Here is a 13,497-nt window from a genome sequence, read left to right on the forward strand (position 1 = left end):
CGTTGCTGCTGGCCATAAGCACTAACCATACAACATATAGACTGGTCATTTCATACAACGAAAATGGACGCAAAAATTTCTTAGCGTACGGTCCCATGTTAACAGTTTGCTGTTAGCGACAGACCGTCTGTTAGATTTTAGCTGTTAGCGACCCGTCCCATGTTAGCTGTCAGCTGTTAGCGTCAGGCCTTTACATGTATGCGTGTTCATGCATTCACGTACACGGGTGCATGTGTGCGATCATTTCATTTCGGGCCAGCAAGAATATTTGGTCTTTTGCTACTTTTCGCGCTAGGTACCCTAACAATATGGGCATATTCGCTATTGGGTTAATGATACAAATAATTTTATATGTTATAATATATTTCTTAATGTTTCAGCATTCATTTCATATTTGTTTACAATTCAATTCAGTGGCAGCAGTGAAATGTGTTGCATATATGTGCATATGTATTCGAATGAATAAAAATCCATCTACTGAGATAGGAAAAGGGCATTCACGCGCCACACAGAATGTGCGAGCAGAGGAAATACACTGACAAAAACTTTTTGAGTAGAATTAATTATATTTGTTTATTAATTGGTCAAAAATGTATATTTGTTTATTAATTCGTCAAAATCGATTGCACTGCATCAGATCCAAATTATTATTTTTGAAAAGAAATATCTCATTGGAGCTTTCAATAACTTCAGCCATTTTTGCGTGAATTTAAGTCCACCAAAGAAAAACGACTACAAAAGAAATCCAAACTTTTTTCTTTAGTGCAGAAGTCAACGCCAGCCTCGCAGTTCCCTTTAAAATTGTTCTTGTTTTTGGTACGATGTGCGAGTTCGGTCGCTTGGGTCGCAAACTCGAGATTGCAGCGATGTGCTTTCTACCTGCGTCGTTGTTTTTGTAAACCTTCACGGTTCCCTGATCACGAGCACCGACTCCAATATGCCCTGTTCCTATCTCAGTAGATGGATTTTTATTCATTCGAATACATATGCACATATATGCCACACATTTCACTGCTGCCACTGAATTGAATTGTAAACAAATATGAAATGAATGCTGAAACATTAAGAAATATATTATAACATATAAAATTATTTGTATCATTAACCCAATAGCGAATATGCCCATATTGTTAGGGTACCTAGCGCGAAAAGTAGCAAAAGACCAAATATTCTTGCTGGCCCGAAATGAAATGATCGCACACATGCACCCGTGTACGTGAATGCATGAACACGCATACATGTAAAGGCCTGACGCTAACAGCTGACAGCTAACATGGGACGGGTCGCTAACAGCTAAAATCTAACAGACGGTCTGTCGCTAACAGCAAACTGTTAACATGGGACCGTACGCTAAGAAATTTTTGCGTCCATTTTCGTTGTATGAAATGACCAGTCTATATGTTGTATGGTTAGTGCCATAAGCCATGCCATTACATGGAAATGGGACATGTCGCAGGACATCGTCACCGGAGAGCGGAACCAGCCGGGACGAGTGTGTTGCTGGTCCAGAGTTGTCCTGTCCGATCCTTCTTGCGTCCTGCGAGGGTCAAGCGGTCACGTTCGCTTTGTATGACCGGAACGTGCAATTTTTCGAAGGAGCGAGGGGCTTGCAAGGGGAACGCAATAAGCACAAGTTTTATGCAATAAAATTAGCCAGCACTCACACACACGCGCAGGACACGCAGGATGCTTCAGTGGCTGATAAGATAATTTTATTTGGATGTTATTGCATAAAGTCATGTGAGCAGCGGAAATGAGTTGAGCTAAAGTAAAGCGACTACGTGTCACTCCTCCGGGACCCCACAGTGCGCACTCGGATGCCGGAAACCGGTCTTGGGGGGGGGGGGAAGGAATTGATTGTAATAAGATAATTGACTAGCTTACAAATCGTTGAGTTTTACGAAGGGAATCTCTCAAATTTAATTAATGGCATTAATTTCTCTTAATCTCAACTAGGTAAGTTATTATAATAAAAAAAAAAATTACAATAAATTTAGATTTTAGTAGTCAAACAATTCTTTAGGTTGTTCCTAAAATTTAATTTAATTCCACCGATTTTGTATAAATTAAACTTAAAATTCAACAATTAAGACTCTTGGAATAAGGCCTTTAGGACCACTGACTTTAAGCAAAACCACACCTGATGGGTTTTGTCTGGAGATGTTTAGCAACCAATATTTATTTTCAAATACCTGTCCGGGATAACATATAAAATATAATTTACATGCAAGTACAAATACAGATATATACCTACATTAAAAAAAAAAAACCAATCACGAACTTAAACCTTCGCTCTGTGTCAGTCCCTTCCATAAACAAGGGCATCAACAATTTTCTTTTGAAATGACCTGCTGACCCGCAACCTCAGCCACCTTTTATGGCCATCGTCATCATCATATTTGAGTGGCCCACAAATTAAGCAAAAAGGCGGTGTACGGCCCTGGACTTGGCTATAGCTTCATTGTCCGCTCAAGCGGTACTAAATCGCCTGTACGAGCCGCCAATAGCAATGGCCTTTTGGGGTCGAAATCTGGAATTTTGGCTACACTTTTAAATACTCTTTATCCTATAACTAATAATATAATCAATATTTAATGATAATTTCTAAAAGAGACAAGTACCTTACGCTTTAATATTAAGTATTTTCAGAAAAGTATGCTATTCTTTTAAATGTTCCGAATCAAAAGAGAGTATTCATGCTTCTACTTCGCCACTCAGAACATAAAGCTTCAAAAATGTTTGCTGAGAACGTTTGCTGGAATTTAACAACTGACCGCACACACAAAAATATTTTTGCCACACCCGAGGCGACAACAAACCCAGAACGATGGATCCACCAACCACAGGGAGGGAGTGGGGGCAGGAACAGCCGGCGAGGGAAAGGCCTCAAGTGCCGCAAGAGCACTTAATACTAATTAGCTTTGCGCCTACGCCGTGACCTACGACCTGCCCGGCGAGCGGCATTTCCGGATTGGGGAGCAGAGAGTCCGGGTCCGGGTCCGGGGAGGAAGTTGGGGACATTGGCAATCTGTGCGGCGCTTAAGTGGCCGCAACACGCAGGAACACAAAAAGCGCGGGGCTGGGGCGGGTTAACAGCTCGGGGGCGTCATTTTTATGAGCTAATTAAGTTGTTAGACTTGATGAAAAACTCATTTCGTCGCAGGTCCATATCTAATTTGCATTAATTACGAGCTGGCGACAACAGCACAATAAATGACGAACAAATGATTTGGTCAATCTTTTGCCCTGACTTTTGGTTTTGATTTCAAGAAACTAAAGTCAAGCGAGTTCCCCCTTTCTGACCACTTAATAAGCATCATCATGGCCACAACTACATAATTGGCAGGCAATTTGCATTTATTGGCAACTGCAAAAATAAATAATGAGAATGGAAAGGGACAACTTTCTGCTCGGAATCCTGCATTGGACTCTTTGCTCGGAATGCCGATTGTCTCGCCCTGCCAAGTTCAAATTTGCACATAGTTTACCATTTCTTTGGCAACTTGGCCGGCTGCAGCAATTGAAATTGGAGTACACAACTTTTTAATGGCCAACAGCTCGAAGGACTTGCCCAGGACGCTCCCCAATTGGCTACTCTGCAAACTTTTCGAATGATCAACGAACAGCTTGGCGCCTTTTATACGACTTTTTGTCAAGGTCACGCGGGGGTTATATTTCCGATTTAAAAGCTAAAATAAAGGTCCTTGAATATGCATATAATAGTCCTACTAAATCAGTACAAGTTAAATTTTTTCCTTTAATAAACAATATAAATAAGCCAAAGGCCTTGTCAAATCGACGCTTGAAATCCTTTTAATGGACTTCTAAGCCTCAGTTGCCAGTCTATTAAAGTACAAATCAAACTTCTTGTTCCTAAGCCAAAATATCACCGAGTTTAGGGGAAAAACAACATCAAATCCCACCGAATTAAGTGCTCCCCGGGGCCCAATCACCAGCAGGTCCTCGGCAACTGTTGGACATTTTGATGTATAGCCGTCAAAATTGCCGACCGCTCCCAGCCTACGCAGCCAGTCATCACAATAAATGCCAATTTATTGTTGCTCTTTTTTTGTGGCCAACTTGCAGTCCAATCCAAGCGCGTCTGAAGAGCCTCGACAGGCAAATCGAACAATGATTAATCATTGGTTGAACGACATAATTATTTTGCCAGCACGCCGGCGATCGACTCTGAGCGACTGGGAGCGGTGGCTGTTAATAAAATCGTTGACAGAAAAGAATTTCTCCCGGCCATAATGACTATGTAATGAATATGTTGGGCGCCGGCAAAAAGTTTCTGGCCAACTGGCAAACTTTTGAGGGGCCGAACAAAAGTGTTACCTTATTGGGGTGCTTGAAGCGGACCGGGCTCTGGTGTCGCTGTCGTGATAAATTATGTTAATAACGTCGCGTGGGCAACTTGGCAGAAAGTTGAGAACTGCGAAAGTTTCCTCGCTCATCCTCATCCTTGTCAGGAATCAGGCCACGTTCCAGAGCCGCACTTATTATGCCGCTGCCCCGTTCGACCGTTTTTCGACCACAATATTGTGTGCATATCATATTGAGTGGGTCGCCCTAAGTAGTTGGCCACTCTCCCCGGCCTTGCCAGCTCCGCAGACTCGCATACTTTATTAATTCACTTAGCAAAGTGTAATCCTATCACGTCAATAAGATTATGGTTTTCAGAATCTTTAATATTTTCTCCTGCCAGCAGTCCGCACTTGTTGTTGCTGTTTATGGAAATCACAACCCTCGACTTGGCTTTGGCTCTCGCAGTTGGCAGTTGGCAGTTGGCGTCATGCATAACAATGACTTACTTTCGCCAAGGACTCGCTCCTCCCAGCCGGCTCCTTTGACGCCCGTCCTCATCATCGACGAACTTCGGGCTGGCTTGGCTTTTTAATATGTGGCCACGTTTATTCTTATTTAACCAGATTGTGTTGTGGGCTCTTTTGTTGGCGTTTTGGCTTTTGCTGTTGGCTTTTATGATTATTAAAATGTTACATATGCCGCCTGGATAGTTCCTAAGCACTTGTTTACGTCGTCCAGATTCCACGGCAAACACTTATCGAACTCATATGTACATATATATTGTAGGTATTTATTCGGGAAATTATAGCTTTTCACAGGATTTTACAAGTTTAAGAATACAGCTTTTCGTTCCGAATTGCATTCGAATTGTAGAGTTGCAAACAAAGTGAGTCTCGAGTCTTTGCCTTGGCTCAAGTCAGCAGGGAATTGACAAACTAGAGGATTCTATTGGCCAAAGGTAAACATCTACTTATCTGGATGCTGGAAACATAATCGCCAGGGAGCTCTGCCGATGTTGTCGTACAAATTGCTGCCTTTCCGCCTGCTCCTCAAGACTGACTCCTCAATTGGAGAATCGTTAAGACAACAATGCCAGTGCAAGCAGGAGAAACCAAAAGCAATTACGCAGTCTTGTTGACCAGAAACGACTGGAAAAACAGAGGAGCAGCCAAGAAGGAGATATCACAAGGGCGATGGGTGGACGGAGAGCAAAAACATGTACATGTCCGGTGCAATAAACATTCATTACGAATGGGCCAAAGTGCCACAAACAGAGAAGGATATGGGCCCCGAGACCAAGCCTTAGTTTTTATGGCACAGCTGCCAGTCGCCGGCGGACGGTCGTCGGGAAATCAAAGCCGGACACAAACAACCACATCCTGCCCAAGTTCTGGACGAGAGGACGTGGAGCTAAGAAATACTTTAGTCCGGAATTGAACAATAAAATAAATGATATTTGCCCAAGTAGCTGGGCTTCGTTTTTAAATTCAATAAAATTTTATGAAAATGCTGCGATTAAGTTGTATGTAACATATATACGCCCTGGCACATATGTGCGAAAGGATCAGAGGAGGCTGCCTGCGGATATAAAAAGGGTCAAAGCATGTCCAAATGAGATTGACTTTTACGACAGCCGTCCGATATCGGAGCGAAAACTATATAATCAGCGCCCGAAGTGCAACAGCTGCTGCAACAATCGAAGAGAAACGGCGGCAATTTTTTTTTTCCTTCCCAGCGAAGGCCACCCCGAACTCAGCCAGCAGAACGAAACGTGCTGGGAAAAACGCTCAAATGTTCATTTAAATTCGCACAAAACAAAAACGGGAAAATGAAAACAAATAAATTTGAGCCATAAATTTCACTTGCTTATAATTGGCAGCTTCGTTCGCTCGCGCATTCCATTTTAATTTCCCATTTGAAGAAAATTTGATTCATTTATGTTCCGAAAATGAAATTAATGAAAATTTACTTGGCGCCGTCTAAGCATTTTATCATTTAATGCTTCTGCTTGATACTCTGCAATTTCTTTTTTAATATAGAATAATGAATATTTTAAGAACTAAACTAAGGCATCTCGAAAAAGTATTGCATACTTTTAGACACATTTTTAGAGGTTATAAAAACTCCTTCGATAAATAATAATAATAATAAATAAATATCATATTTATTAAATATGATATGATAGCCACATCATACTTTAAAGTAAGAGAGAAAGAAATGTAATAAAATAGACAATTATTAAATATCTAAATGAATATTGAGCTCAATTGAAATTAAAGCGAATTCGCAGCGTTATTATTCTTGAGAATTACACTTCTGTAGCTGCCGTGAATGCTCAACCGTGTGCCCTCCTTATTTGGAATTTTAATTAAAAATATTTTTATTTATCGTATTTATTTGTGTTCTTTCACTCCGATTCGTTTGCACTCGAACTTTTTCAGCCTTTTTGGCCGCCGCCGAGCGAGTGTGACAAATGCGTGGCCATAACTTGCTGGGCTGGCTGTCGTGGCATGTGTGACATTTATTACAACATTTTAAAGGTGCTGCCCGCGGGCACTGGGGAGTTGGCTAATAAATTAGCTGGCATTTCAAGAGCGTCGCAAATTGGCGGGGCAAACATATGTGGGGGCGACTGCCTGAAAGGATTCCGCCGATGCCACATAAATCATATATATTTCAAATTAAATGCCATGTAGCTGCGAGCTTTTATTAAATTTAACGCACCGCATAATGTAGTGGATGGGAATCGCACGGTGCCAATTAAATTAAATTATTATTTCTAATTGCCAGTAAAGTAAAAATGCTGATTTACTGCTAACGCATGCATATTAATTTATTAAATAATTGGCCATATTGAGTTCTTCAAGTTACTGGGAATTTGTTGGAATTAAAGCCTGCAAGTCTGCCATAAACATTATTCTCACCCAGCAGACGAGGAGGTTCTGGCCCCGGAGTTTCATCAGTTTCCTGCCAGGACGAGTGCAAATGAAGCTTGCGCGCCTCACTTAAAATGCCTCACAGCGTAAATTACGCGTATAAAATGAACATTAGATTCATATTTTAATATGCCAACGTATGGGTGTGCGTAGGAGAAGCACCCTCACACACACACCGAAGGAGCATAAATAAAAGCCAGAGTTTCCACGCAGGGACTCCTCGTGAATGCCAACAACAGAGTTGCAAAAAAGGTCCCGCCAAATAACCTGCAGCTATTTCGAAACACAAACAGAATCATATTGTTCTCGCCAAACCCCACACCCCCAACACCACACACGCACACACGCGGATGTCGGCGGGTGTACTTATTTCTATTGCAAATGAGCTTATTATGCGCTCAAGTCACAAAGTCATTGCGACTTAAAAGGATTTGCATGTGATTAGCAGCACGAAATGTAAACAAAACTCGGGTGCCAAAACACAAAAACAACATATGGAATCTTATAGGCTTGCCCTGGGTGGACTGGCTTAGTACCCTATAATTGAAAATCCAAAAATATACAAAACAATACCATATTTATAAGGATTTACAAAAATATTATAACTAAATATTAGAGTAATCATGAATAAAACATTTAGTTTCTAATCATCGTTTCTGCTCGCTTTTTCATTTTACCCCCAAATATAATACTTACTGCTAAGATTTATATAAATAATATATTAGCAGTCCTTATAAAATAAACTCAAGCAGAAAGAACAAGTGTTTATTAATGCCTTTCGTTGTTTTTAACACTTTTAGAGGTTTTGGATTCCTGCTGGCTCTTCCCTTATACCCCCACATTACAGGGTATCGAGAAAAGAGCAAAAGACGATTTGTAAGCACTTGCCAAGTACGAGTTACACGTGTGCCTGCGTCGAAATGTACACACGCTTGTCTGTTACACACGCAGTATGAGTATGGCAAATTGCCCCAGCGGAAAAGAGCGCCGCATAAAAACAATGAACACATCATAATCATAATTTTTGTTGCCTAATTCCAGGGGCCATTGGGTGAGGGTCGATGTGGTGAACTTGGTTTTCGGTTAGGTCTTCATCCCCGCATGCATTAAATGGCTCTGGCCTTGGCCGTTGGTCCGGAAAAGTCCATTCGAAATCCGAATCGGTGCCTTCGCCACTGACAGCGACGGGAAACAGAGTAGAAGATTCTGGGCCAGCAACTCGGTCTTTGCGCTTCGATTACCTTGCATAATGGGCGCCGTCGTCTTTTGCATAAGCGCCGAGAATTTGCACAAAAGGCGATGGCAAATAGAAAAGCACTTATTTGCTCTTCCAGCCGGAGCACCGGGCTGGGCTGGGCTGTCAAGGCTGTGTAATTGAAGCCGACTTGAAAGTGTTGCTCGGGCTTGGCTTAGCGAGGGAAGTAAAAGTGCAAATGCGGTGGCTGGGCAGGGGGAAATATCGATTATTTGGCGACAGGAAAGGCTTCTGCTGAATAAAATATGCACTTTTTTTTCGGTCCCCCCCTCCTCCGGCCTGTTTTCAATCAAATTTTGAATTACTCCTCCAGCAGCAGCAGAAATCCACGGACATTATCTGCATAGACTGTGGCGCTCGGCTCCCTGCTAGTATGTTTGCTCCCCGGATTATAATGACGTCAAATAGAAGCAATGACTTGCTAACAAGTCGGGAGCGAAAGACCAAGGAATCCGGGGGAACACATTATGCCAGACAGAGCATGAATGGCCCAAAAGTACGACTCGAGCTGAGCCCATTGAAACGGAACTTGGCACAAAAGACCAGACTCAAAGTTTAGCTAAAAGCCAGATAAATAAATAAACACACCAATATATAGAAAAGAGAGAGATTTGCGAAATTGTTGTGCTTTTGAATAAATAAATCGTTGAGCAAATAAAGGTGAGCACCGAGAGCAGAGAGCAGACTACAATGAGCCACGATGACGCTGAAGTACCTACAAGTGGGCTGCCGGCACAGGATTCCATTCGCAAGCACTTGGCCAAGTTTAAGTTGCACACACACTCTTCGCTCCCAGCTTAGACGACAGTTCTTTGCTTTAAAGTTGGCTAAAAATATGGGAAACTCCTGGTGGTGAGGAAGTTGGGAGCTGGGATTTGGGAGCTGGAGCCCCCAGCTCGTCAGTCAAATTAAGGATGTACAGCACGTGTGCTTAGCCCGCTGGCTATTAGGCGACACTGCGAAGCTGGAGAGGGAGTAAACTGTGCATAAAACTCAATCAACTCGAGACAACAACCAGCACACATCAATGGCCTTTACCTACTTGGCTGCCTGGCACACGTAAAGAAAAAAAGTAAAATTAAAGGTTTAGGTTTTATGTGTGCTATAAAAAACGGTAAAGTGCTTAGCTATTACCTGGGATATGTATTTTATAAAATCTAAATTTGATTAAAAACTTATTTCAGCTTATAAATCTGAAGATGACGGAAGAAAGACCTTAATTTATTTATATTTCAACTCAAAATCAGAACTTTTACTGCCACAGCTGGGAAATTGTTTCTGTTCCTGGTCGATTTTTAAGATTCAAGTGCGTTTTTTCCGTCCTGTTCCTGCCTTTTTCCCTGCAGGCATGTCAGGCTCTAATGCAAACTCTGACACGCTCTTGGCCCCCAGCTGCACACGGCAGAGCCTGGTCCTGAAGGGGGAATCGCCGTGTGAGACAATGGCACAAGCCAGAGTAGTACAGTGTTTTGGCAACAAGGCTCCAGAAAAAGGGGCCAGCAACTGTCGCCCGGCCCCCATGTTTGCCCTTTTGCTGCTCGGGGCCTTTGTGGGCACCCGGAGAAAGTCAAATAACTTGGGCGAATGTGGAAAGGTCGAAAGAGTACTGGCTTGGCTCAGCTGTCAGAGCGTGGCCTGGAGCCAGTGATTTCCCATCTCAGACGTTCTTGAGCCAGCCAAGTGGTGATCTGCGATCTGGGACCGGCACTGACTTGTGTCAGTATTATTTAGTTGCAGTTACCAAATAAATTTGCCTAACTTTAAGGCGTTTAATAAAGTATAAAGATTAGAAAACGGTATACACAATCTGCTCTTTTTCTTGCTGTGTATTCCGTCGAGACCTTAGGCCAGGAATACGTATGTGTGTTTCCCTTTCCCTGCAGTCATGACCATGAAATTGCTGGCGACCTGTCCGCTGTGGCCGACAATGCAGCTCGTCGCCACAAGGACATCCGGTCACTATCAGTGGGACATGCGAGCCCTCTTTTGTTGAGTGAAATTGAAAATCCCGTGCTTACATACTAAGCGCTTTTTAATTAGTTTTTCAAGCACATTCCCATACAGGAATTCTGCAAATCCCAGATCGATTTGTTCCAATAAATACACTGCATGGTTCAAATTCTGAACGCATGTCACAGCCCTCATCAATTTAAAGTTTTTAAGAAATTGTTAAGCTCATTCTCGGCAGCTGTTTAGGCCGAGTAATTGAAAATCATTTCGACAAATGTCGGCCACGTGATTTCCGGCGGCACGTGCTCCACCTTCACTTCCTCGGCGCTGCCACGCTGCCGTCTTCCGGTTCCGCCAACAGCTGCCGAAGCAGAAATTATTGGTAAAGCGTTTAAGCGCAATAAATATGTTTGATTGCTGGCAAGTTGCCCGAAATATCCCCGATATCCAAAGATAAACACATATATAGCCTTCTGCTCCTGTTCCTGCTCCGCCCACATAGCCAGCTCCTGGCAGAGCGCAAATTTGTAATTCATTTAAACGCGCAACTAAATCGCTTCAAGCTGTTTGCTCTGCACTTTTTGAAAGTCGCGGACTGTAAGTGGTCTACGTGGAGTGGAGTACAGTGCGGAAAATTTGAGGGAAAGTTTTTTAAAATTATATTTAAACACATGAAATGAGGATACACTTGTCGATAGCTTAATTAAAATACTTAATAAATCCCAACATAATGACAATAAAGAATCAATTTTAAGCAATTTCTTGATTCGATTTTGGTTGATTGTTTTTACATTAAATAAATAACAGAATGACTGAAATATCAGACTTTATTATTACAATTACAACTAATTATTGTTCATGTTCCTCTGCCCTCTTTCAAGTTGTTGCAGTGCAGATTCAGGAAGCTCCACAGACGGAATCCCTGTGGAATTACCAACACAGCCAGAGGGGAAAGCGTCCTGGAACCGTGCTCGGCTAAATCAAACGAAAGCGCAGCTAAAACGCTTTTGTGCACAATTCGATTATTTACGTTTATTCTTTTTAAATGATATTTCCCGTCTGGCCAGCGGGGCTAGCGGACCAATGGACCGGCGGACCAACGGGTTAGCACATGGTTAGGGCACCAGTCGAAACCAATTATTTGCGGACGGAACGGAGGAAGCCAGCCGGAGGGCAAGCAATTTGTAAGGAAATGAAGCGTAAGCAGAGGAGCCGGAAAATGCGATGCAGTTGAAAGGCGAAAGGGCAAACAAAAGATCAAATTAATAGCCGAACAGCATCGATACGGTGGGGGTGGGGGGCGGCAAACACAGCTGAAACGGGCCAGGGAATGGGTGGAAACTGGCAGGTATACACCGGCAGGTGTGTGTAGCAACATCTTGCAATGGGAAAACATTTGAACAGATGCCCATGGAGCTTACTGGAGTTCTTCAATAGGGTTCTAGCAGATCTTTAGTGGGTATAAAACCCAGGGCAGTGCACCTCGAAAGCATCACAACCACTTTCGGCCTTCCACAAGCAACAGTTTGAACCGATCAGAACATGGCAGCCAAGTACTCCCTCATATTCGCCCTGGCGGCGCTCTGCTGCCTGGTGGCCACCAGCGAGGCGGCGGCCCAACGTAGCCGAGTGCTCAGCTCACGCCGCGACTCTGAGCTGGTCGCCAAGGAGGAGTCCGAGCTGGCCGCCCAGGAACAGGAGAAGGAGCAGGAACTCGAGCGCCAGGAGCAGGAGGAAGACAGGAGCGAGCTGGAGGGTCGCAGCGAGGATGCCGCCGTCGGCACCGACAACAAGCAGAACAAAGACACCACCACCAACGACAAGGACACCATTGTGCGGCCCAACAAGGATGATGCCCGTGCCCGCCGCATTGTTCGTGCCGGTCGTCGTCGCGGCGGTCGTCGTGGTCGCCGTGGAGGTCGCCGTGGTCGCCGTGGAGGTCGCCGTGGAGGTCGCCGCGGAGGACGCAGGCGCGGTGGACGTCGTGGAGGCCGTCGCGGTCGTGCCGGTGCTCGAAGGCGCACTTCCATCAAGAGGCGCTCCGGCAAGGGCAACAAGGCCTAAGAATTCCATGCAATAATCACAAACCCGCCCGACTAAGGACTCGATACAGAACTGTAATATATGATCCGCTGAATAACAAAAAATAAATATAATATAAAAAAAATCTACAAAAATGTGTCTGCTTTCTTTAGAGCTTGGGCTATTATTTTCCAATTTCAGGAATTCACATAAAATATGAAGGATTTTAGGAAAGAACTATATAGTTCGATGCTCTTTGATGTCAGTTAGCTCTTAACTAAAACATATAATATATAATAGTGAAGATAAAGCACGTCTTACATAATTTCCTCAGTCTGCTAAAGTTTAGTGTTGTGGTGAAGCGGCGCTTTAAGTTCTTCCTTTATTCCCAAAAACTTTCAACTGCCTGCGAAAAATTCCAAAAGGATGCAGAGTGTCAGGCGCCTCTCACATTCTTCGCAACGTCCTGTTTCCTTGCTGAAGGCAGCCCGGCAACGTGACATGTGACAAGAAGTTGCCGCGGCGACAGCTGCTGTCTCCTGCTGGATAGTGGATGCTGGATGTGATCCTGGGCCATGGCGCCAGGCCCGAAAATGATGAATGTGCCAATGTTGCCGGGCTGTTGCCACATCCTCGGGCTCGGACGGCCTTTTCGGCCGAGCTACACTCTGCCAAACTTCCTTGGCATTGTGCTGCAGTCGGTCCAAAGTTTGTGGCCACCAAGTTCGGGTAAATTCTGGGATTATTAGACAACATTTGGTGCAACACGATGAGCAGTGCCAGCCACTGCATCTGGTGGCGTAAACTTTGCCCCCAGGCCGACAAGTCGCCCAACGTATGGGTTTGTCCGAGTGTAGGACGGCCCGAATATGGTGAATGGTAAATGGTATTTGAGTTCGTCAGCGGGTCACATTATGCCACAAATAGTTTGCGGCCTGCAGGAAATTAAACCCATGGGCAGGAATGGCATCGGCACAACAACGCAGTGCACATTTTGAGGGGAGTGCTCCATTGTCTGGTGTCTGA

At 43.8% G+C, this 13,497-nt stretch overlaps 1 protein-coding gene across 1 annotated transcript; it reads left to right on the forward strand.

Moving 5' to 3' along the window:
• Positions 1-11,953: 11,953 nt before the first annotated feature.
• Positions 11,954-12,570, forward strand: nur (nemuri). The gene has a single exon (XM_017181826.3). The coding sequence runs from the start codon at positions 11,992-11,994 to the stop codon at positions 12,511-12,513; it is 522 nt and encodes a 173-aa protein (XP_017037315.1). The 5' UTR covers positions 11,954-11,991; the 3' UTR covers positions 12,514-12,570.
• Positions 12,571-13,497: the final 927 nt, after the last annotated feature.

The sequence above is a fragment of the Drosophila kikkawai genome, chromosome 2R (assembly GCF_030179895.1).
Source record: "Drosophila kikkawai strain 14028-0561.14 chromosome 2R, DkikHiC1v2, whole genome shotgun sequence".
NCBI lineage: Eukaryota > Metazoa > Arthropoda > Insecta > Diptera > Drosophilidae > Drosophila > Drosophila kikkawai.